Below are 26595 nucleotides of genomic sequence, written 5' to 3' on the forward strand. Positions count from 1 at the left end.
GACACAGAGAGTAGCTAAAGACCAGGCTGAATGACACAGACAGTAGCTAAAGACCAGGCTGAATGACACAGAGAGTAGCTAAAGACCAGGCTGAATGATACAGACAGTAGCTAAAGACCAGGCTGAATGACACAGAGAGTAGCTAAAGACCAGGCTGAATGATACAGACAGTAGCTAAAGACCAGGCTGAATGACACAGAGACCAGCTAAAGACCAGGCTGAATGACACACAGAGTAGCTAAAGACCAGGCTGAATGATACACAGAGTAGCTAAAGACCAGGCTGAATGATACAGACAGTAGCTAAAGACCAGGCTGAATGATACAGAGAGTAGCTAAAGACCAGGCTGAATGATACAGAGAGTAGCTAAAGACCAGGCTGAATGACACAGAGAGTAGCTAAAGACCAGGCTGAATGATACAGACAGTAGCTAAAGACCAGGCTGAATGACACAGAGTAGCTAAAGACCAGGCTGAATGATACAGACAGTAGCTAAAGACCAGGCTGAATGATACAGACAGTAGCTAAAGACCAGGCTGAATGATACAGACAGTAGCTAAAGACCAGGCTGAATGATACAGACAGTAGCTAAAGACCAGGCTGAATGACACAGAGAGTAGCTAAAGACCAGGCTGAATGATACAGAGAGTAGCTAAAGACCAGGCTGAATGACACAGACAGTAGCTAAAGACCAGGCTGAATGACAGACAGTAGCTAAAGACCAGGCTGAATGACACAGACAGTAGCTAAAGACCAGGCTTAAAGGCGTTGCATTGTCGAAGCCTTATTTCCCATCAGTAAGAAGAGGATCAGTGAGCACGTAAGTAAGAAGGTGTGTTGCACGTAGGTAAGAACCTGTTGACCAGGTGTTGTTGTTTCTGTCTCCTCAGCTCGTCAGCAGGCGCGCTCTAGCCGTCTCCTCCCGGCCCGTCTTCTCCACGTTCGGGAGAGGAGACGCCTTCAGGATCTGTGGGACCACAGCTGCACCCCTGCAGGTAGGAGAGGCCATGTTCCACATTTAAAGCAATAATCTTGGAACATTTTCCTATAAATGAACAGCGGGCTCAGGGTGGTCTGATGTAAACAAGACCAAAGTATTTTTCTGGTCTGCATCCCCTTAACAGATTGGGTGCCGTGCATTGTACCCATCTTTGTGCCCTCTCTGTCACCGCTGTAAGCCTATGGAGATGTTTACCTTCTTTGCAGGGCTATAACTTTTTAAATATTATAGCTAGAGCTGCTGCGATAACCGCATTACCGCGGTATCGCTGTTGCATCACGCCCACCGCAGAGTTAGGCTGAATACTGCATCACAGCTGTTTTTTATAATAATAATAAAGTAGCGCCCAGACGTTGGGCTTGCGGCTCTGCAGATATACCCTCCTCGGTTCCAAGCGACTCTATTGGGTAGAAGTGGTACCAGAAAAGTCACGTGAAACACTGCAGACCACTGATTGGTCAGAAGAGAGACGCGTCACACGTTGGAGCCTCCTGCACAAAAGCAGAAAGCCGCCATCTTTACTGCCTCGCTAAGGATGCATTTCATTCAGGATTTGTTTGCAACAGCACCAAGTGCAATAAACAAAAAAGGATGGATTCACTGTGCATTCTGCCTCATTTATTGATGAAACAAAACCGACATCAACCCAATTTACCACCGAGTGGAGAGTTTAGTGTCCCAACAAGATCGCTGATGTGTTAAGCTTGTTGTTGTTAGCCTAATACTAACGCTAACGTCAGCAGATATACACAAGAGGTAAAGTTAAACCCGGGTTGCTTGGTAGAATAGACACAATGAGAGGTAACGTTAGCTTTAGCAGAATAGACACAACGAGAGTCTGGTTAATGTTGTTATTGATTGATTGATTGATTCTGTGTTAAACTCTGGCTTTCTGCAAGCCCTCGGACATAGCTATGCTCACGGAGCTTTCAGTGTACACAAGCGGCCCCGCCTGCATCCCCACACGGAGAGTACCTGCAGTGGAAAAGGAACGAAGTACCAGGTACCTAAAGCGGGTTGAGTCGAGTAGGTACTATGCAGTGGAAAAGCGCCATTAGACTAGAGGCAGGCTATATGCTATAAAGAGTAGACTAAAAAATAAATAAAAATGCTTTCAAACTTTTTTTTGTATTTTTATTTTTTGGTTATCGCCGCGGTACGAAATATTTCGCAAATTTGTGCGGTAAGGAAAAGATCAATACCGCGGCAGCTCTAATTATAGCTATATTGACATTACTATGGCCCATTCAACATCGATTATCTATCGTTCCGGATGTGGGAACGCTATATTTTTTCATTCATACATTGTTGTGTTAATACCGTCGTGAATATAAATGTTTTTCTGCAGTAATTCCTAAAACGCGAGTTATAGGCCCTGACGCATATGATAGATTATCGATTGGCGTTTCTTTCCTATACACGCTATATTAAAAAATTCAAATGTATATGATCGGTATGTATACATTATGCTTCATCATGTGTGAAGGAAATGGGGGGGGGGGGGGGGGGTCGTTTATAATTCCTTGATCGTCAGTAACGGCTTTATTTAGTATGGGTTGATATGTTGATCAGATGGATTTCAAACAAAGAAATGGACAATCAAGCTGAAAATAACGTTACATTCCTCTTACCGTTCGCGATGAGACTGGAGGAAAAATATTCCAATTATTTGACGTCGATCTGCTAGATCCATTTCCGGTTTGTATGACGCAATAAACGCCGAAATCATATTGATTATTGCGTTTCGAAAGCGATCCAAATGTACTCGAGTGTGTATATTGATCCACGCTACAATATATCTCTGGCGGAGGAATTTCCTCGATGCACCGATCGCCAGGCGGCGGTATTGAGGCGTTGCAATATCAGAACAGGGTCCAGCTGCGATCCGGAGGGAGGCTGGATGAATTATGAATGCCATGGCGAAAAAAATTAAATATTGATCCCAAACACATGTTACGACGTTGTTGGCGCACAACGCATGGCGGGCAATAACGTGTTAAGACGTTGTTGGCGTCCAATGTGTTAACAATTGTTTGTATTGAGCCGTACTGTATTGTACCCATTCTGCAATCTGTTAATAATGTTTTCAATCAATCAATCAATCATCTCAGATGATGCACCAGATTCACACAGTGGGTCAGACGTGGTCACACGGGTAAGCAACACTTGCAGTGAGTGGGTCAGACATACTCACATCAGCAAACAACACTGATTGATTGATTGATTGATTGATTGATTGATTCATTGAAAAACAGATTGTAGAATGGGTACAATACTACAGTACGGCTCAATACACACAATTGTTAAGGGGATGCAGACCAGAGAAAGACTTTCGTCTTGTTTACATCAGGGTCCCCCGTTTTCAATTCATAACACCATCTGTGTTACTTGCAGTGAGTCTCAATCGGAGATTTCATATATTGCATCGAATTCATTGAAAGTGAATAGATAGAATTGAAAGTGAATTGACTGAATTTAAAGTGAATCGACTGAATTGAAAGTGATCGACTGAATTGACTGAATTGAAAGTGAATCGACTAGAATTGAAAATGAATCGACTGAATTGAAAGTGAATCGACTGAATTGAAAGTGAATTGACTAGAATTGAAAATGAATCGACTGAATTGAAAGTGAACCAACTGAATTTGAGATTAAAATAGAATGGAAAGCGAATGGATCCTGACCCTGCCTCTCTGTCCCGTCCAAGCATGCACGGCGGTACTCGGAGAGGCCCGTGCGTAAGGGCTTCCTTGGGCAGTTTGTGGATGACCTGCGTCAGGAGCTGAGCAAGAACCAGGAGATGAAGGACAACATCCAGAGGTTCAGAGAGGAGGCCAAGCGGCTGGAGGACTCCGACGCCCTGCAGCAGGCGCGCAGGAAATACGTAAGAAGAAGAAGAGTCTCTCTGTAACCGTTGGTAACCACCACTGTGAAAGACGATGCCTCATTTCTGTGCAGTGGTAGGGCAGGTAGAACACATGATGTTACTGTTCTACTTGTTTACAAGATCCAGTCATAAAACACTAATTACATTTTTGTATATTATATTTCTTATATATATATATATCAACTAGGGGTGTAACGGTACACAAGAACCACTGTACGGTACGTACCTCTGTTTTGAAGTCACGGTTCGGTACAGTGGGGGAAAGTTTGGCTTTACATGTTCCACTCAGGGGTGATGTAGTGTGCAGTAACTAATTGTACTTGTAGGGCTGTCAACGAATATTCTATATTGAAATTAATAATCGACTTGTAAAATAAAATAAAACAATAATAATAATTCTATTAGATTGTGAAAAAAACAGCCCCTGGCCTGGTGGGCGGTCGTTAGTGGTTAACATACCGTTGTATTAGTTCGCTACACAGCCGTACTGAACCTAAGGTCCAGTACTGAAACGGTTCGGTACAGATACGTCACCTTTACACCCCTAATATCAACACATAGCAACGTTTCAGGTACTGTTTATCCAAGGCATGTGACACTTTCAATAATGTTCCTTCAATAAACGGTACCATGTGAGCAAGTGTGGCCAGCATCTTGTTTAGAATACAAAAGACTAGACTAAAGATCGAGGTAGAGCAGTCGTTTGGTTATCTGGAGGTTCCCGGTTCGATTCCCGCTCCTCCTGGGGCAGCGTGTCGAAGTGTCCTTGAGCAAGACACTTAACCCATAACTGCTCCCGATGAGCAGGTCGGCACCTTGCATGGTCGCCTCCGCTGTCGGTGTGTGAATGTGTGAGTGAATGGGTAAAATGTGAGGAACAAATTGTAAAGCTGTTATATAAATGCACCATTTACCATTCCTGAACAATGAACATGCCCTCAAAAGACTTATGTACATCATCATTATCATCATCATGGTCGTCATCATTATTCAGGGTAATCTAAACCCTAACAAAGTTTCCCCAGACGTTTGAAACATGGAATAACCGTGAGGTGGGTTTGTTATTGTGTTTTTATTAACTCACTGGAGGCCAAACCCGAGATAGTCCGGGTTAACTCGCCATGCCAGGGCTCTACGCTAACAAGGAGCACATGTGCTCCTAAATGAAAAAATTTAGGAGCACACAAAGAAATTTAGGAGCACACAAAAAATATTTAGGAGCACAGTGAAAATATTTCAAGTAACAGAGTTTTTTTTTTTTTTCTTTTTTTTTTTAAGCAAATGTATATTTGTACTGTGCGTGCGTGCAAATGGGAACAGGACACACATCTGTGCAATAGCACATACCACCAAAGTCACTGGCCCACTGTGTGCGTGTGTGTGTATCTGCGTGTGCAAACGGGAATGGGACACAGACATTTGAACTATTAAGTGATTAATGCCTACTGTGGCAAAGTTGTAGCCAACAACTAGGCTTAATAAAAAAGGCAGTGACATTGAACAAAAAGGAGACACTGGCATTACCACCAGGGCCATCAGTAGAGGGGACTGTAGGGTGCCTTTTCGGTATACTACCTTTGCTAAAACTGTGTTCTCTGTTAAAGGTGGTAACTACTGGAATAGCCTACCAGTTGTGATTAGAGAGTGCCCCACATACTCCATGTTCAAGACCCATCTTAAACTGCATCTTAAGGCAAACCAGAACTGTGATCATTTTTAATCTGATTTAGTTTATGTAACTTGTTTCTTGTTTTTATTGTTTTTATCATTGATTGTCACCATGCTTTTACCCTAAGCAGGCTATTTATTTATTGAAAGAGTTTTGCTGTCTTCTGGTGTAAATTAGCTCTTGCTACAACCCTGCATGTTTACATTTTGTATTTTGTACTTGATGTTCATTAACATGTGCTGTCCCTATCAAATAAACTATCAAATCAAACTACTGCTACAAAAGTAACAGTCACTTAACTTTAGCTTTTGCCCCTTTTATGCATACAATGCCTATGTTTTGGCTAGTGTTGCTCTTCTAGAAAAATAATCCTTTCAGGGTTGCCTATTGAAATACTGTACACCTCCAGTACAGAAACATTGTTTATGAGTTTGCGTGTCAGGTAGACCAGTGGTTCCCAAAGTCGGGGTCGCGACCCAAAGGTGGGCCGCGAGCAGCCACGGGTGGGCCGTGAGATGATTTCCAAAAAAAAAAAAAAAAAAAAAAATATTTTTATTTTTTATTTTTTATTTTTTTTGTCAGGCCACTGAACTTAGAAGCAGGCCAGGACAGTGTTTCTAGTTGTATTCTAAAATTATATTCTATTGTATTCTAAAATGTGACTATATGGTTTTATATTAACTTAATAAAAACGAAAAATCTACTTATTTCAACGAACATTTCAAACTAAATAACAGATTATGCACATAAAACGCTGAAAACAACCGAAGCAACAATAGTATTTTAATGAGGCTATTATTATTATCATTATTATTTTGCAACAAGTTAGCCCTCTCATAAATAGCACATATAAATGAATAACTAACTTGAACTAACTTAATAGGATTGAAGTGATATTTGGCTTAAAAAATCGGTCGCCTGGCAAAAAAAAAAAAAAAAAATCGCCTGATGATGTGCATTGGGCCGCGGCTCTCTGACGCCTTATTTTCTGGGCCCTGGCCTGAAAAGTTTGGGAACCCCTGAGGTAGACCATTGATTGACAGTCGATTCTGCCAATTACGTCACACCGCTTTCACCCACCTCTGCTGTTGATAACGCTAGCCAGTTAGCATACACAGACGCACAGTGGGCCAGTGACTTTGGTGTAGGGGTGTAACAATGCATCGCAATGCATCGATCCTAAGGGGAAAATTGATTAACAAAGCAAGGCATTTGTTTTGTTGCATTAATGTTATATTACTATTGCTATCGATAAATCTAGGTGTTCTAAAATATATTGCTATTGGTAAGACTAGAATAAGTTACTGTCTCGGAAAACTCTCGCATATCACAATGGCGGAATTTCAGGAAGTAAAAAAGCCAATGAGAGCTTCCGATTGGTCATTTCCTTCTTTTTTTTTTTAAACCAGTCACGTCACTCTACTGTGATTGGACCGTTGGCTTGAGTGCAATGTGGGACTTGTAGTTTTTGAACGATTATCAGCGGAGAAAAAAAAGCACGACTGAGGCTGTAATCTTTACTCGCACAGTGTGCGAGTAATTGATTTTTCCGGTTCGCACACACATATTTCTAGGGGCAAATGCGAGCAATATGGTCGCACTGTAGAGCCCTGCATGCTCTGGGCGCCAAACCCGAGAAATCTCTGGTTTTAATCCATATTTCTTTTATTAGCGATATCCATTCATTTTTCATCCATCCAGCCTGACGTTATCATTGGTAATGGGTCTGAGCTCGCAAAGGGCAAATACCGCCGCCTATCATCTCCAGGATGGTATTGCACATCATTGGATTGGATTGGCTGGGACTGTGCATCAAAAAAATAAGTCCGGTCCAGGATTTACTTCTCGGGCATGCAGCTGGATACTATTGCATTGACTGGGGGGGGACTGGGAGCAGCGTGGATTATGTTTTTTGGACTATAACGTTGGATCAATAAACGCGATCAATATTTGGAATGGCGATCAGGAATTGGATTAATCTTTTTGCATGACATCAGATGTGAGGTAAGGCCTTTATGTTACGAATTTTGGGGTAATCAGATGTTCCTATCACCGCCATCGGAGCCTGTGTGTGTGTGTGTGAGGTTCGCACCGACCAAAGTACGGAGAATGGATTTTTCAGACCCCGCTTCTCTTCGTGCATGAGGACTAGGGATGTCCCGATCCGATCACGTGATCGGAATCGGCGTCGATCACGTGCTTTTCAGAGTATCGGGGATCGGGAAAAATAATAATAAAAATCGGCAGTCAAAAAAAGAAAATTTTTATTCAACAAACATGACCATGTCCACGTCTTAAACTCATACGGAGGCCTTAGTTTTGGTTTTAAAGTACATATAATATATCATCATTAATGTATTTATTGTCACACAGAGCAGAATAATTATCCACAACAAACACATTCCCCTTTAATTTTCACCGTTGCAACAAACATTCCCTTTAATTTAGACGCTACACGCTACACGCGACCACAACAACAACACGTCGCTCCCGAAACACGGTTAATATCCACTGACTTGAGCAGCTAGACTTAATGTCAGAGGTTTGGAACTAAGCATTTTAAAAGAAAGTCAAGCCAGTTGCAATGTTTGCAAGGAGGAGATTCCGTGTGGAGGAAAAACTCATGAAGCAGCAGGCTGGAGGCGAAGTTTTCAGACAAAATTTTCACCTGGAGGATAACGTTACGTGACTGAGGTTTATCGTCGGCGTTTGAGACCAGAATGGACCATTACGTAAGTCGAACACTGAATGTATACTAATGTGCAAACATATATTGAAACTTTTAATATTTCTCATATGAAGCAGAAGCACATTTCTCAGGGTGAATGTAATAACAAAAGCCTCCGCTCTCGCGCCCCGGACTATTATAAGCAACAGATGGGCTTGTCTCGCTCTGCCAGTTTCTGACAAAAATGCGTCAAAATTGATTACTAATGTGAAAGATCGGATCGGAAACGATCGGATCGATAGATATTTAAAATCACATGCTCGGGATCGGATCGGAAGCAAAAAAAGGCGATCGGGACATCCCTAATGAGGACACATATACTATCGATAATCTAGCGTTTATTTGAAAACGATTCATAAATCAAGCGACAAATGGCACGATTTCTAAGGAAATACATTTAAGCTCGATTTGCTGGAGTTTATTGAGATGAGACAGAATGCCCTAGAAATATATTGATATTCATCACGGTATAAAATGGAAATGTATGAACAAATTATCTGTTTCGTGCATGTTGACTGGAAGCAACTCATTGACGATCACTGTTATTTAGATCTATTGCTATTATATTTGATATGTTTTAAGCACTCGCAAATAAGTCCTATTCTCCATTGGATAAAGCCAGCAGAGGGCGCTGTTGGCCCTGAATGAGTTAAGATACTAGCCTGAAGAAGGATTATGATGATAGGAAGTGAGGGAATGTTTCGTTTTTATTTTATTTCTTTATTTCTTTATTTCTCTGATTTAGATGGAATTATCTTATTTCCTCGTTTCAAGCCTGGGATGTACAATCTTTGTTTTAAAAATGTTTTAATGTAAAATATTATCTTTCACTTCCATTAGAAAACCATCGAGTCTGAGACTGTGAAGAGCTCTGAGGTTTTCAAGAAGACTCTGGGCTCCCTGTCTGAGAGCGTCAAAGAGGTGAGCTGACCGTCTTTTATTTGATTTATTACCTTTTTAAGATTCAAGATTCAAGAGGTTTATTTGTCACATACATACCAGGGCATACAGTGAAATGCGGGTGGCCATGCCCGCTTTGATTGTACAATAATACTAAATAATATAATAGACATAAAATAGGCATGATAAAATAGACATGCTAAAGTCCTGAGATAGTGCAATACAATGTTAGCTACGGATTAAGGCACTGGGTCCTATGTACACTAAGCTACATGACATGTATGAAAGGTGCTTTATAAATACTTACTTACTTACTTACTTACTTACTTACTTACTTACTTACTATACAATATACAGTTTTTACTCTATATCCTTATGCTATACTTGCTATTTCTAAACTATACTATACAAGAACCACATCAGTTCTTTCCTTAAAGTGACCTTTATTTTCCTCGTTCCTTTAAAGTGTCCTTTCCATTTTGTTTAAAGTGACCGTTTGTGTATGTGTGTGCTCATGTGTACTTGTGTGTGTGGAGAGTTCAGTGTTAAATGTTCTGATGGCCTGGGGGAAGAAGCTGAGCCAGTCTCTCTGTTCTTGCTGCGTGTATGCGGAGGCGCTTGCCTGACCGCAGCAGCTTGAACTGGCTATTGTTGGGGTGGTGATCCTTCATTATTCTGCAGGCTCTGGATTTGCACCTCCTGTTATATAAGTCCTGCAGGGGTGGTAGTGCAATACCCGTAGTACGCTCTGCTGAGCGCACCACTCTCTGTAGGGCCTTCTTGTCCTGGGCTGTGCTGTTTCCAAACCAGGCAGTGATGTTTCCAGTCAGAATGCTCTCTTTATTTCAACTCGTAAGACACTGAGGTTACCCTAATTTACAGCGACGACAAGCTTACAAAACAAGTTTATATATAGGTACAATAGATAAGAATAAACAATAAAAAAATCAGCTAAGACAGTTACAAGTCGACACAGTGGTCGGAGATCATACTTTTAAATGCAGCAAAAGAAGGAAGAACCTTCAGCTTCAGAGCCAGTTGGAGGACATTCCAGGTGTTGGAAGTATCAAAGGAAAGAACAATATTTACTAGTTCAGAGCAAACTGGAGGAACCCTAAGAAACAGCCAGTAATTTGAACGTGTAGAATAGATTCCAAGATTCCATTCCAACAGCACCTTGGATTCCACTGTTGGAATGGAATCTTGGAATCTATTCTACACGTTCAAATGACTGGCTGTTTCTTAGGGTTCCTCCAGTTTGCTCTGAACTAGTAAATATTGTTCTTTCCTTTGATACTTCCAACACCTGGAATGTCCTCCAACTGACTCTGAAGCTGAAGGTTCTTCCTTCTTTTGCTGCATTTAAAAGTATGATCTCCGACCACTGTGTCGACTTGTAACTGTCTTAGCTGATTTTTTTTATTGTTTATTCTTATCTATTGTACCTATATATAAACTTGTTTTGTCGTGTTGTGATGTAAGGGGGACATTTACCAATAAGGGCTTTAAAAATAAACAAATACCAATGATAGTTACACCTATCGGTTATATTATACGTTACAATAAATATAGGCAATAAAACATTTAAATCTGAATATATACTGTGAGTAAGAGTGAAAGTAAAGAGTATGCACAAGGTGCAGTATACACAGGGTGCAGTAAACACAAGGTGCAGTATACACAAGGTGCAGTGTACACAGGGTGCAGTATACACAAGGTGCAGTATACACAAGGTGCAGTATACACAAGGTGCAGTGTACACAAGGTGCAGTGTACACAGGGTGCAGTATACACAAGGTGCAGTGTACACAAGGTGCAGTATACACAAGGTGCAGTGTACACAGGGTGCAGTATACACAAGGTGCCGTATACACAAGGTGCAGTATACACAAGGTGCAGTATACACAGGGTGCAGTAAACACAAGGTGCAGTATACACAAGGTGCAGTGTACACAGGGTGCAGTATACACAAGGTGCAGTGTACACAAGGTATAGTATACACAGGGTGCCGTATACACAAGGTGCAGTATACACAAGGTGCAGTATACACAGGGTGCAGTAAACACAAGGTGCAGTATACACAAGGTGCAGTATACACAAGGTGCAGTATACACAGGGTGCAGTATACACAGGGTGCAGTATACACAAGGTGCAGTGTACACAAGGTGCAGTATACACAGGGTGCAGTAAACACAAGGTGCAGTATACACAAGGTGCAGTGTACACAGGGTGCAGTATACACAAGGTGCAGTGTACACAAGGTATAGTATACACAGGGTGCAGTATACACAAGGTGCAGTGTACACAGGGTGCAGTATACACAAGGTGCAGTGTACACAAGGTATAGTATACACAGGGTGCAGTGTACACAAGGTGCAGTATACACAGGGTGCAGTATACACAAGGTGCAGTGTACACAAGGTGCAGTGTACACAGGGTGCAGTATACACAAGGTGCAGTGTACACAGGGTGCAGTGTACACAGGGTGCAGTATACACAAGGTGCAGTATACACAGGGTGCAGTGTACACAAGGTATAGTATACACAGGGTGCAGTGTACACAAGGTGCAGTATACACAGGGTGCAGTATACACAAGGTGCAGTGTACACAAGGTGCAGTATACACAGGGTGCAGTATACACAAGGTACTGTAACCCTAACTGTCATGATATGCATCATAGATTGTAGTCCATGCATGTTTTGGTGGTTAACCTCTTAAGCCCGATTTATTTCACAAATAGATCAATCGGGAGGTGTAGTGGGGTTACGTTATTGCTGTTTCCGGCCGGTCCACCATCTTGAAAACGCAATGTAATTCCCCACTCTATATGTTTTGCTTAACTCTATATGTTTTGCTTAACTCTGTATGTTTTGCTTAACACTTGTTTTGCTTAACTATATGTTTATAGTAGTAGTTTATAGTAGTATAGTAAGATTATCTGAAGAAAAAAAACTGAAACTCTAACCCTAACTAACCTTACTGTCAAGCACTTATCCTAATATACTAACCTACACTGTAGCACTCAACACTTTGATGAACATTGTTACTCAGCTGATAGAGTTGTACCCTTCCTGCTGTCTTGTTGTACAAAACGTTTGGATAAAAGCGTCCGCTAAATTACAAAATGTAAATGTAATGTATATGTTTTGCTTAACTCTATATGTACACTCGACATGGCAGTAAACGAGGGAAAGCGAGTTTAAATAAACAAGCTGATGTGTTTTTCTTGCGCTGTATCTGAATGTTGTGTTGTTCTGTGATCAACATGCTGGTGTCTGTTCATCCAGGGTCTGGAGGAGGTGAGCCGGACAGACCTGGGGAAGAAGATCAGAGAGGGGGTGGAGGACGCAGTGCGCAGCGCCAGACACTCTGCTGAGTCCGTCTCTAAAGGAGGAGAGAAGCTGGGCAGGACCGGGGCCTTCAGGGCCATCTCGCAGGTTAGAGAGCACAGCCACAGTGTTGATTCATCTCGCAGGTTAGAGAGCACGGCCACAGTGTTGATTCATATCAGGTTAGAGAGCACGGCCACAGTGTTGATTCATCTCAGGTTAGAGAGCACAGCCACAGTGTTGATTCATCTCAGGTTAGAGAGCACAGCCACAGTGTTGATTCATCTCAGGTTAGAGAGCACAGCCACAGTGTTGATTCATCTCAGGTTAGAGAGCACAGCCACAGTGTTGATTCATCTCGCAGGTTAGAGAGCACAGCCACAGTGTTGATTCATCTCAGGTTAGAGAGCACAGCCACAGTGTTGATTCATCTCAGGTTAGAGAGCACAGCCACAGTGTTGATTCATCTCGCAGGTTAGAGAGCACGGCCACAGTGTTGATTCATCTCAGGTTAGAGAGCACAGCCACAGTGTTTATTCATCTCAGGTTAGAGAGCACAGCCACAGTGTTGATTCATCTCGCAGGTTAGAGAGCACAGCCACAGTGTTGATTCATCTCAGGTTAGAGAGCACAGCCACAGTGTTGATTCATCTCGCAGGTTAGAGAGCACAGCCACAGTGTTGATTCATTCATAGTGATGCACGATATATCGGCCGCCGATATGGCAGTTTTTTTACACATCGGTATCGGTCCTATATCAAGATAGGGCCAATATGGGCCGATAAATAAAATATTATTTTTTATCTGTTTAATCAATGTTTTGGCCTTAAATCGTTTCAAAATATCAGTCATTTCTGAAAATAAGTTACAAAAGTAAAAAGAAAAATGCGTTTTGGAAAATAGCTCTTTATTTGATTATCATAAAAAAGGTGTTTTCTATACAGAGATATTGACATCGGTAAATATCGGTATTGGCCAGAACAGCAATATTAATATCGGTTATCAATCAAATCAATGATCACTGAAAGTTCAATACATTTTCTTCCTGTCTTTGTCTTTTCTCCGCTCACTCTATTTTCTCTCTCTCCTTTGCTATTTCTCTTTTCTCAATCTCTCTATTCTCTCTTTCTCTGATCTCTGTCTCTTTCTCTCTCTGTCTCTCTATCTCTCTCTGTCTGTCTGTCTGCCTCTCTCTGTCTCTCTCTCTGTCTCTCTCTCTCTGTCTCTGTCTCTCTCTCTCTCTCTGTCTCTCTCTCTGTCTCTCTCTCTGTCTCTCTCTCTCTCTCTCTCTCTGTCTCTCTATCTCTGTCTCTCTATCTCTGTCTCTCTCTCTGTCTCTCTGTCTCTCTGTCTCTCTCTCTCTCTCCTTCTCTCTGTCTCTCTCTCTCTCTCTCTCTCCTTCTCTCTGTCTCTCTCTCTCTCTCTCTCTCTCTCTCTCTCTCTCTCTCTCTCTCTCTCTGTCTCTGTCTCTGTCTCTCTCTATCTCCGTCTCTCTCTCTCTCTGTCTCTCTCTCTCCCTCTCTCTCTCTCTCTCTCTCTCTCTCTCTCTCTGTCTCTGTCTCTGTCTCTGTCTCTGTCTCTGTCTCTCTCTCTCTCTCTCTCTCTCTCTCTCTCTCTCTCTCTCTCTCTCTCTCTCTCTCTCTCTCTCTCTCTCTCTGTAGGGCATGGAGACGATGAAGAAGGAGATGGACGTAGGGGACGCAGGTCCTTACAGGGCCCCCTCTCAGCTGAGGAAGAGGAGCGAGTTCTCGTCCAAAGGAGGAGAAGCAGACTCCAGGGTGTTCGAAGCCAACGAGTGAGTTCACCTCCTGCTCCAAACGTCTGCCAGGTCTTCATAGCATGTGGACAGAGAAGCACTAAGTAAAAAAAATTAAAAATAAAATGCTTTAGATTGATTTCGGAGCATTTATGAGAAAATAAAATGCAAGGAGACCTAAATAAAAATGTCATTATTATGGGGGGTTGGGTGAAAACGTGTAATTTTAATCAATGAATCGATCAAATAATCATTGGATGAACTGATTATTTAAATAATCTTTAGTAGCAGCTCTAGTTTGGGGAACCTGGTAACTGGATCCACACTAACCTCTTCTAGATCGAGCCTGATGGTTGATTCTAGCTGCTTCTCCTGTGTTTTTTACCACAGAGATGCGATGGGTGTTGTTCTTCACAAAGACTCCAAGTGGTACCAGCAGTGGAGGGACTTCAAGGACAACAACATGGTCGTCAACAGTAAGGGAACATTCTGGAATGGTTCTGTTAGCGTACGACAGTAAGGGAACATTCTGGAATGGTTCTGTTAGCATACAACAGTAAGGGAACATTCTGGAATGGTTCTGTTAGCGTACAACAGTAAGGGAACATTCTGGAATGGTTCTGTTAGCGTACAACAGTAAGGGAACATTCTGGAATGGTTCTGTTAGCGTACAACAGTAAGGGAACATTCTGGAATGGTTCTGTTAGCGTACAACAGTAAGGGAACATTCTGGAATGGTTCTGTTAGCGTACAACAGTAAGGGGACATTCTGGAATGGTTCTGTTAGCGTACAACAGTAAGGGGACATTCTGGAATGGTTCTGTTAGCGTACAACAGTAAGGGGACATTCTGGAATGGTTCAGTTAGCGTACAACAGTAAGGGGACATTCTGGAATGTTTAAGTTTAAGTTTATTTGGATCCCCATTAGCCACAGCAGTGCTGGGGCTATTCTTCCTGGGGTCCATAACACATAAAATACAGTTACAGACGTATACACTCACAACATTTACATGTCATACAGACAATTAAAACAACAATAAAAACCCTTATACACTCATACCATTTACATGACATACAGACCATTAAAACAACAATAAAAACCCTTATACACTCACAACATTTACATGTCATACAGACAATTAAAACAACAATAAAAACCCTAATCAAATTCATAATACAAGATAAAAATATCAGACACATACATTTTCATTTACGTACACACTATCTATTAGGGAATGTCAATTTCTTTGGTTGAAAATGTTGTTTTACCACGATTTTGAAACGGCATTTACTATTCTCCTGCTTAACATGTCTGGGAAGAGAGTTCCATTCCTGCATACCACGGAACATGACAGTTCGCTTCATTGCATTCGACCTCACTTTTGGAAGTGTAAAACCTCGTGCAGAAGCATGTCTGGTGGAATGGTTGTGTCTGTCAAGACTTATTGATAAATTGTTATATAAAATTGAGGGGATCTTTGTAACAAGAATATTCCTAGTGAATACAAGGAGTGAGCAGAGTAATTTATGTTTGACAAGTAACCAAGTTAAACAACTGTGCATCGCTGCAACATTAGTTCTGTACTCACAGCGAAGCGCTATACGTGCTGCTTTGTTTTGTACCATTTGTAATTTTTTCAGTTTATTCGTTGTTACATTCGACCATACTGCAGGACAATAGTCAAGATTTGACAAAACCAGAGCTTGAATTACCTGTTTGATAGAATTTAGTGGTAACAAATGAGCACATCTTTTAACAACAGAAATCCCTCTTCCCATTTTCACTACTATATTGTTTATATGGTGTGACCATGACAATTTACTGTCTAATGTTACCCCTAGGAGTTTAGTCTCCTGGACTTGATTAATTACCACATCACTTATCAAAAGTTTCAAGACTGGGTTCGTTCTTAGAGTATGGTTTGAACCGAAAATGATGCTACTTGTCTTTGATATGTTTAGAACTAGTTTGTTATTCTTTATCCATTCCATCACTGATTGCAACTCTGCCTTTAGAACCGTATTTAATTCATTGGCTGTTGAGGCTGATGTGTAAATCGTTGAATCATCCGCATACATAGAAATATAGGACTTATTTAGGACAAGAGGCATGTCATTTGTAAATATGGTGTAGAGCAAAGGCCCAAGGCAACTTCCTTGGGGTACTCCACACCTTACCGTTTTAACTTCTGAGTAACTCCCATTAAAAAAAACTATTTGTTTCCGGTTTGCTAAATAAGTTTGCATCCAAGATAGTGCAGATAGTGCAAGAATGGTTCTGTTAGCGTACAACAGTAAGGGGACATTCTGCAATGGTTCTGTTAGCATACAACAGTAAGGGGACATTCTGGAATGGTTCTGTTAGCGTACAACAGTAAGGGGACATTCTGGAATGGTTCTGTTAGCGTCAGTAAGAGAACATTCTGGAATGGTTCTGTTAGCGTACAACAGTAAGGGGACATTCTGGAATGGTTCTGTTAGCGTACAACAGTAAGAGAACATCCTGGAATGGTTCTGTTAGCGTACAACAGTAAGAGGACATCCTGGAATGGTTCTGTTAGCGTACAACAGTAAGGGGACATTCTGGAATGGTTCTGTTAGCGTACAACAGTAAGGGGACATTCTGGAATGGTTCTGTTAGCGTACAACAGTAAGGGGACATTCTGGAATGGTTCTGTTAGCGTACAACAGTAAGGGGACATTCTGGAATGGTTCTGTTAGCGTACAACAGTAAGAGAACATCCTGGAATGGTTCTGTTAGCGTACAACAGTAAGAGGACATCCTGGAATGGTTCTGTTAGCGTACAACAGTAAGGGGACATTCTGGAATGGTTCTGTTAGCGTACAACAGTAAGGGAACATTCTGGAATGGTTCTGTTAGCGTAGAACAGTAAGGGGACATTCTGGAATGGTTCTATCTATTCTATTCTACTATTTTATTGCACTGCACTATTGCACTATTTTACTCTGTCTATTTTATCTTACTCTTTTTATTATTGTCTATTTAAAACTGAATCAAACCGTAAAAAAGGTGGCCTGTTGGGATGTTAAATCCTAATATGAAAAACTGTGATTTTATATGTCTGCACTTTATGTGCTCATTTTATGCCTGTCTTTTTTCTGTTGTGAAGCACTTTGAGCTGCAGTTTCTGTATGAAAGTTGCTATACAAATAAAGTTTATTATTATTATTGGCATACAGGGATGGGGTTTATTAAGTTAAATTATAGCAGCCAGTAAAAGATATCTTCTAAAACCTCTTGCTGGCAGAGAGTTCTAAACCAGATGGTGATCCAAGCAAATGTCAGCTCTTCTTTTTTACTAAGACAATTAATCTAGACCCGTTTATGGCACACATTCTGTAGAAATAGATTCTGTATGATCACCTTGTAACTCAAAATTATGTTTAACAATTGCAGATGCTTTTATCTCTGAATTTGGAAAATTTAATTTATCTGGAACCGTACAGTCAGACAGGCTTGGCGGAGAGTGCTGCAGTCCTGAATAAGCCTGGGGGGGATTTCTGAAACAAATCAAGATTTTATTTTGAATTCCAAACAAATGATTTGTTCTACAGATTGCTAAGATTAGCCAAGCGGAAAGACTATAAAAACAATATGCAATCGAATCTATCAAAGTGCCTAGATCAAGAATCGAGAATTGATCTTAGATCAAATCGTGACCCCAATAATCAAAATCGGTTTGAATCGCAAGATTCCAAAAGATTCCCAGCCCTGCTCAACACAGCAGAGGACGGCTTTTCTTTTTTTTAAAGATTTATTTTTTGGCGTTTTATCGCTTTATTTCTACTCGGCAGTCCAGTAGGGAGAGACAGAGGAGGAATGGGAGACAGAGTGGGGGGAAGACATTCGGCAAATAACGACGGGTTCGGGAGTCGAACCCGGGTGGGCCGTGTCGCGGCTGAGCGCGCTATGTGGTTCGCCACTGGGGCGCCCCAGAGGACGGCTTTTCTATAGGCAAGAACCTTCATAAAGTCAAGGAATGAAGAACGTTCTCATAGATACCTTCATAAAGTCAACGAGTTTCAAGTTCAAGTTTCTTTAATAGTTGTCATACAGAAGTACAGAATACTTTTATACAAAATGCTTCTTACTGTTGCGCTCCAGAGACTGTGCAAGACAAGATAAGTATGAAATAAAATAACATAGTAAAATTAGAAGTAAAAAAAAATGAGGTCACCGTGTTCAGTTTAGACATATGTACAATGTTCGATGCAGAATAGACGTAGTTACCATACAATATACAATACTGTGCAGTGTACTAATATACAATACTATATAGTGCAAGGCAGAAATGGAGAAATGGGACGAGGTGCAATTTAGGTACAATTCACAGTAGGTGACGAATGAAGAACGTTCTCATAGATACCTTCAGAAAGTCAAGGAATGAAGAAGGTTTTCATAGATACCTTCAGAAAGTCAAGGATTGAAGAACGTTCTCATAGATGCCTTCATAAAGTCAAGGAATGAAGAACATTCTCATGGATACCTTCATTAAGGAATGGATCTGGCAGGTTGAGTGTCAGTCATGTGTTTAGACAGCAGGGGGCAGTAGACTGATTACAATAGAGAATGGTAGAGTTCTATTCATTATAGACTCATTACAATAGAGAATGTCTGGGTTTAACGTGACAGCTGTGACTGATTTTTAATGTATAATTACTATCCTCCCCTGGGGGCCGACCTGTTGACCTGTTTTCTGTCTGCAGGGTTCTTCGAGATGAAGATGAAGTATGATGAGAGCGACAACGCCTTGATCAGAGCATCCCGGGCTGTGACGGACAAAGTCACCGACCTGCTTGGTACAGTTATTTTATTTTGCACACGGAAGACATACATCAAACAGACAGAACAGCTGAATACAGATCGGACATACAGAATCAAATCAGATTTATATAGCACATTTAACATGACACATGTCAACCAAAGTGCTGTACAGAGGGTAGATACATAGATACATATAGACAACGATCACAACTCCATTTTACGGGAGGGCACACAGGCAAGCACACAGTAGCGGCACGGTGGTGTAGTGGTTAACACTGTCGCCGCACAGCAAGAAGGTCCAGGTTTCGATTCCCGCTTGGAGACCAGGTTTCCATGATGCCAGTTACCCAGGTGGGGTATCTCAAAAGGCCTTTCTGTGTGGAGTTTGCATGTTCTCCCCGTGCTCGCAAGGGTTTCCCCCCCGATAAGATAAACCCAATGGAAAAACATGCACAACAATAGATCGCTAACGCTGTGGCGTCCTTGACGAAGACGGACAGGAGCACTTGGATTGGTCCCCTGGCGCGGCTCACGTTGACGCCTGTCTGCTCCCGGCTGCCCTTGGGGGGGAAGGACGACGGGATGGGTTAATCGCAGATACGAATTGCATGCATGCATCGCATGTGTGCCGATTGATGACCTCTGAGCAGGTCCTAAATTAAATTATTTATTAAAACAGGGCATGAGTCAGTGAACGGGAAAAGATAATAGGTAGAAGTGGGTTTTGAGCCTAGATTTGAAGGCATCTATCGAGGGGGCAAGCCTAATGGAGGTGGGGATGCTGTTCCACAGTTCAGGGGCTGCGACAAAGCTCAGAAAGGCCAAAGCTCATAGCAAGAAAGAAGAAAGGCAGACAAACATACAATAATCAATCAGTTCACAAGTAGATTAACACTTTGAGTGCCAACGACGCTATATGTTGTTAGTTCATGCCGCCCGTTGAATGCCAGCAACGCTATATAGCGTTTGTTTGTCGTTTTTTTTATTAGTGATTTGAATTCATATTTCATCAATCTAGTCTCACGTTAGTGCAGCAACCTCTCTCTGAGCTCCATTGGGATAATACAGCCCCCTATTGTCTCTCCCTGTGTAACTGCACCCCATTGGATTAGACTGATGGGGGGGGGGGGGGGGGGGAATCCAGTTTCCTCATTTTACTTATCCGGCAAGCCATCCGAAGAGATCGAAGTGATTGCCGAGCCGGAAAACCGCGTGGAATACATATTTCCAGTACCCAGCGCTGAATCAATAAACGCGATCGATATTTGGAATGACAATCAGGAATTGGAATAATCTTTTTGGAGAACATCTGATCTGAGGTAAGGAATCTATTTTACCAGTCTTAGGATAATCGGATCTGTTTTCACAGAGATATCAGCGTTTGCCCTGCGTGTGCGTGTGTGTGCGTGTGTGTGTGCGTGTGTGTGTGTGTGTGTGTATGTGTGTGCGCGCGCTGATCAGGAAATGAGAGAATAGATTTTTCAGCTCGCTTCTCTAGCGTGCATACCGGTAAGTACACATATACTATCGATAATCTAGCATTTATTTGAAAACGATTCATAAATAGGCCGAAAAATTACAGTTTTTTGTGTATTCCAGAATATTCCAGTAAATGCCGTTTATCACGGAATCTTTATATTTTCCTGAAACTTTCAAGAAAACGAGGGCTTTTCAAAATGGTATAAAACGGAAATGAACCGATTAAAACAATCCGTTTCGACAATCTTGACTGCAAACAAGTCATTGATAAGCGACGGCCAGATTAGACACATAATTTAAGACATAGATTATGCGTTCACAACGCTATCATTGAAGTGGGTGCTGGCATTTGACCATGTCCACCAGTGGCATCCAAAGTGTTAAGAGATGGGTTGAGTTGGTCTGAAAGCTAATCTGGCAGTTCACTTCTGACCAGTTGTATATTAGTTTAGTTTGTCAATTCAGTTCTGAACAGTTGTATATTAGTTTAGTTCGTCAGTTCAGTTCTGAACAGTTGTATATTAGTTTAGTTCGTCAGTTCAGTTCTGAACAGTTGTATATTTGTTTGTTTGTCAGTTCAGTTCTGATCAGTTGTTATGTCTGTCTGTTTATGCTCCAGGTGGTCTGTTCTCCAAGACGGAGATGTCTGAGGTTCTGACGGAGATCCTGAAGGCCGACCCCGGGTTCGACAAGGACTCCTTCCTGAAACAGTGTGAGAAAGACATCATCCCTAATATACTGGAGGTAACACTAACACACACACACACACACTCTCTCACACACACACACACACACACACACACACACACACACACACACACACACGCAGTCGCACACATACACACACTCTCACACACACACGCACGCACACACCTACACACACGCGCAGTCGCGCACATACACACACACACACACACACACACACACACACACACACACACACACACACACACACACACACACACTCACAGTTCAGGTCCAGATATGGTCTTATATACAAGGTCAAGTTTATTAGTATGTCCCAAACTGGGCAATTCATGTTACAGCAGATAAATAGGAGCTCCAAAAAACACAGCAAACATACATAACAAGAAGAACACAGACAGACATGTACAGTACATGGTCGGAGGATCAGATCATAACAGTCAAACAAGCAACCACAACCATCCCCCCCACCCACCCACCCACCTCAAAGCTGCCCTCTCCTGCCTCCTCCATTGATGTCACGAATGGAGGTATATATAAATGAGAATTTGTATCTATTGTTTCTAGCTGCAGGGGGTCTCCAAACGTTGGCCGGAAGGCAATAATTGATACTCCGGATTTAGGGAGTGAGAGCTGTCCGCTCTAATCGATGCCGCCTTCCTGAGCACCTGCTCGTCATATATATGACCCAGACAGCTGAATTGTACCCCCACAATCTTGCTAGCCCCCCTCACAATCCCATTAAGGGCATTCTTCCATATTCTTCCATATCTGTAGGTCCAGATATGGTCTTATATACAACATGCTGTGTAGGTCCAGATATGGTCTTATATACAACATGCTGTGTAGGTCCAGATATGGTCTTTTATGGTGAGATGTTGATAAATTGTTTCCGGTGTACAGATCTAGAATCATTATCAGTATTATTAGTCTCAGTAGTTCAAGGCATTGTTGATTCATTCTTATGACGTGCCAAGGTGTTTATTGTATTGAATAATTGTATTGATTAATGCCATTGTGCTGTTCTTGCTATGGCAGAGCCGCTATCTTGACCCCTGACCCTTGACTCCTGACCCCTGACTCCTCCCCTAAGGGACCAGGATGGAGAAATCATGCGTAGGGCTTCATTGTGTTGTCCTGACCTTTTCCTTCACGTCTGGCAATCGTTGCTTTTTTCTGTTTCTCAGCAGAGCTGTTGTTTTTCAAATTAAACCGTCAAAATCAATCAGTCAATCAATCAATCAATCAAAATGGCCACACCTCCTTTAACACATTGCCCGCCGGGGGTTATGCCCATCTAATGCCCCTCTCTGCCAGCACTGTAAGCCTATGGAGATGTTTACCTTCTTTGCAGGGCTATAACTTTTTAAATTTTATTGCTATATTGACATTACTATGGCCCATTCAACATCGGTTATCTATCGTTCAGGATGTGGGAACGTTATACTTTTTCATTCATACATTCATACAAAAATAGCTTCTAGAATATAAGTATGTTTTTATCGTTTTCTGCAGTAATTCCTAAAATGTGAGTTATAGGCCTAAACGCATATATAGATTATCGATTGGCGTTTCTTCCCTATACACGCTATATTAAACAATTCAAATGTATATGATCGGTATACATTATGCTTCATCATGCGTGAAGGAAAGGGGCGGGGGGGGTCGTTTATAATTCCCCAATCATCAGTAAATGCTTTATGTAGGTTGGGTGATATATTGATCAGATCGGTTTGCTCACAAGGAAACTCACAATCGGGTTGAAAATAACGTTATATTCCTCTTACCGTGGGTCAATGAGACTGGCGGTGAAATATCCCAAGTACACGACGCCGATCGCCTAGGTCCATTTCCGGTTTGTATGTCGCAATAAACGCCGAAATCATATAGATTATTAAGTTTAGAAAGCGATCCATTATGTACATAATGTCTGTCGGGAGTCCCGCAACGATATGTGATGGCCGGATGAGTTTCATCGACGCACATCGGCCACATCCTGTAGGCGAGTGTAACTCACCCAACCATCCACCTGGCGGCGGTATTGAGCCGTCGTTGCCGTCACCTATAGGGTCCAGCTGCAGCGTCGCTGGTGTATATATGAATTATGAATGCCATGGCGAAAAAATTAAATATTGATCTCAATAACGCTGGACAGCGTGGTCTGGCAGTCAACGCATGGCGGCCAATAACGCTGGAAAGCGTTTCCGGCGCTGGATGTGTTAAATGCATTCACTTTTTATGCTCAGACTTGTAGACACACACACCACGTTAGATTAGATTCAAATGTATTGTCATCATGCAGCACAAGTACAGTACAACAAAAAAGTTTGGCATCCAACTAGAGTGCAAATGTAACAGTCAAGTGCAATAGTGATATACAATGTACAGGTCATTAAACTGTATAAAATATATAAATGAGTACTACTGAGTAATAGTGCTAATCAGATGTATGTACAGAGTTGTAGTATTAACTCATTGGGCGCCACCCTCTTTCCCCATCTGTACTCAATGACGCCAGCGTTATTGACCATTTTACGACCATTGTGCTGTATGATGACGATACATTTGAATCTAATCTAATTTAATCTAGCAAAAGCTGTTCCCTGGTTTGAGTTTTGGAACATCTGAAGGTTCAGGACCGGAGTCCAGTTCTAACATGTAAACTATGTTCTTCCTCCAGGCTATGATCAGAGGAGAGCTGGAAGTGCTGAAAGACTGGTGCTATGAAGCTGTGAGTCATTTAACCCTCGTCCTTGTGTTTCGGGACGGGTCATACTTTCTATCTTAATATATTTGTTTATTTGTTAAAGTAATTAAATAAATCTGACGTAAGGGCTGGGCGGTTAATCGGGTTTCAATTTAAATTATGATTTTGTCTTCCTATGATCATGAAAACAAGATGATGAGATGAAACGCTTATTGTGACGCATGCCGTGCTGCCTAATTCACAAAGCGATATAAGAACAGATTTCGTCTTATTTTGTTCTTAACTAGCATTTTTTCTTATTTTGTTCTTACCTGGGATTCAGCAATGTTTTCTTATTTTTGCTTTTCTCTTAGGCAAGACCAAATTTTAAGAGTGGTCGAGAGCACTCTTTACCGAGATAAGAAACTCTTACCCAGATGAGAAAAATAATAAAAAGCCTACCATTGGTCAATTGCCCCCAAATACGACTTTAAAAACCCAGAACTTTTCGAATGCATTTATTTCTGTAGTAGTCTATTCTTTATAGTCTCTAGTCTAACGTTAAATGTCTATCTTTATTCCATTGTTGTCATTAAAGAGGACGACTTTGCAGCAGAAATATTGGTTGAAAACAGCTGGTTGAAACTGCTGTTCTTACGTTAACCAAATGCTTGGTTCAATAACCAACTAGGAATTAATTGACTGTGTCCTATCTATCTGCATAACAGATAATAACGTCATGGAATCGTTTGTTCAACCCGGTGGCCAGCGACGGTTGGCTATATAATCGTTACATTAGATAGCCAACCGTTTAATCCCTAACGTTATGTGTAGCTGGCTATCCTTCAACACATTCCATAACACGACCCAGGTGTACATTTTAGCTTTCTACCAACCTGTTACAGACCCGAGTTTATACCCAGCAAATAGACGGAGCCAACTTGCTAACGTTAAGTGGGCAACTGTGCTCAGCACACACACACACACAAACACACACACAATATGGCATATCTACTGCTCCAGAACAGAACCAGAACTTACCTGTCCTCGCTAACCGTGACCAATCCGTCTTCTTTCGGGATCAAAGCGGCAGCATTTACGGCATCGGAATGCCCTTCGATTGGGTTTCGCTACAAGATCCATGTTTTTTAGCAGATTCAAAGCGAAAACTTTCAGTAGCAGCAAAGCACGTTCTGGGGTTCTATCAGAATGTTAACTGCGCACTGCGAGTGGAAACTTTCGAACACATGGCGTGAAGAAAATAGGCTATACACAACTATAATTATTATTATTAAAAAAATTATGATAAAAAAAAAACAGCCGGTGATGCGGTAATGAGCTTGACTCTGCGGTGGGCGTGACATGATAGCGATACCGCGATAATGCGGTAACCGCGGCAGCCCTAGCACTGAGGCTGCCTCACTAAGCCGTTTATTTATTTATATTTATTTATTTATTGAGCATTTATTTATCCACTCTGGTTGGATGGTGTATTGTACTTGTGCTGTATAATAACAATACATTTGAATCTAATCTAATTTTGAGATCAGTCGCAAATCGCTTTCTGTTGAATGGATCAGCATGGTGCAGAAGCAATGCCGAACCTATGCCATTTTGCACACGCCTCATTCGCCTTATAAGGAGCTGGCGGGCATGTCTGTATGCAAATGTATTGAATGAGAATGCACATTTCAGTTTAAGAATGAGTGGGATTCAGGGGCGGCTACGTGGCACAGGGCAAGGCGCTCACAACGAATGCTGGAGACTAGGCTCGAACAGGATGCCTCCTGTTCGAGCCCCGCTCTCCACATTGCTTTCAGTTTAGCTGGTCGTCCACAGTAATACACATTGGCCGTATTACGGGGAGGGAAACTGAAGGGTGGGGATCGGGCGTTGTGGACAGCGACTCCTACAGGTCGGTTGGTGCGCCTGCACAGTAGAATCAAGAAGCGACGGGGGCGGGGCCCCTCCAAAGCCCAGACCCCGACGCTGAAAGATCGAGCCGCGCAGGTGAAAAGATGCGACGGCTGTTACCTCGAGTATCGGAGGGGACTCGTGCTATGTATGACTTAGTCCACATTGCAGCCGGCTTGTGGGAGGCAGGAAACAACGTTCGAAGACAGGGGAGGGTTGAATTGGACGATATGAAAATTGGGATGGGAGAAAAATGGGAGAAAAAGTGGATACAAAAAAAATAATGAGTGGGATTCATCATTCAACACACCTGGGTAAGAACATATTTGGACGTTAACACATTGCCCGCCGGGGGTTATGCCCATCTCATACCCCTCTCTGCCAGCGTTGTAAGCCTATCGAGATGTTTACCTTCTTTGCAGGGCTATAACGTTTTAAATTGTATTGCTATATTGACATTACTATGGCCCATTCAACATCGATTATCTATACAAAACAGAGGATATGGAGAGGGCTTCAGCGTTCTTGTTTTGTTTCAGGTAGGTGCTCTTTGGATTAAATCCGGGGTAGGATTCGTTTATAAAAGAAAGGTTGAGATCCAAGGCAGCTCTACAAATTTTTAAAAAGCCTTTATTTGTTTGCTTACATTATTTAGAAAAATATTAAAAAAAACCGACATGTTTCGGCCTACATCGATTATCTATCGTTCAGGATGTGGGAACGTTATACTTTTTCATTCATACATTGTTGTGTT

The 26595-nt window shown here is 41.8% G+C and overlaps 1 protein-coding gene across 1 annotated transcript in view; it reads left to right on the forward strand.

Moving 5' to 3' along the window:
• Positions 1–26595, forward strand: part of LOC311238794 (mitochondrial import inner membrane translocase subunit TIM44-like) — a 42793-nt gene that overhangs the window by 2412 nt on the left and 13786 nt on the right. The window contains exons 2-10 of the mRNA XM_084326991.1: positions 891–995; positions 3708–3884; positions 9125–9205; positions 12473–12622; positions 14176–14309; positions 14661–14746; positions 19000–19092; positions 21156–21280; positions 23922–23972. Of these exons, the coding sequence (XP_084183117.1) occupies positions 891–995; positions 3708–3884; positions 9125–9205; positions 12473–12622; positions 14176–14309; positions 14661–14746; positions 19000–19092; positions 21156–21280; positions 23922–23972 (1002 nt within the window). The remainder of the gene's footprint in view (positions 1–890; positions 996–3707; positions 3885–9124; positions 9206–12472; positions 12623–14175; positions 14310–14660; positions 14747–18999; positions 19093–21155; positions 21281–23921; positions 23973–26595) is intronic.

This window comes from Notolepis coatsorum (assembly GCF_963971535.1).
Source record: "Notolepis coatsorum genome assembly, chromosome: 13".
NCBI lineage: Eukaryota > Metazoa > Chordata > Actinopteri > Aulopiformes > Paralepididae > Notolepis > Notolepis coatsorum.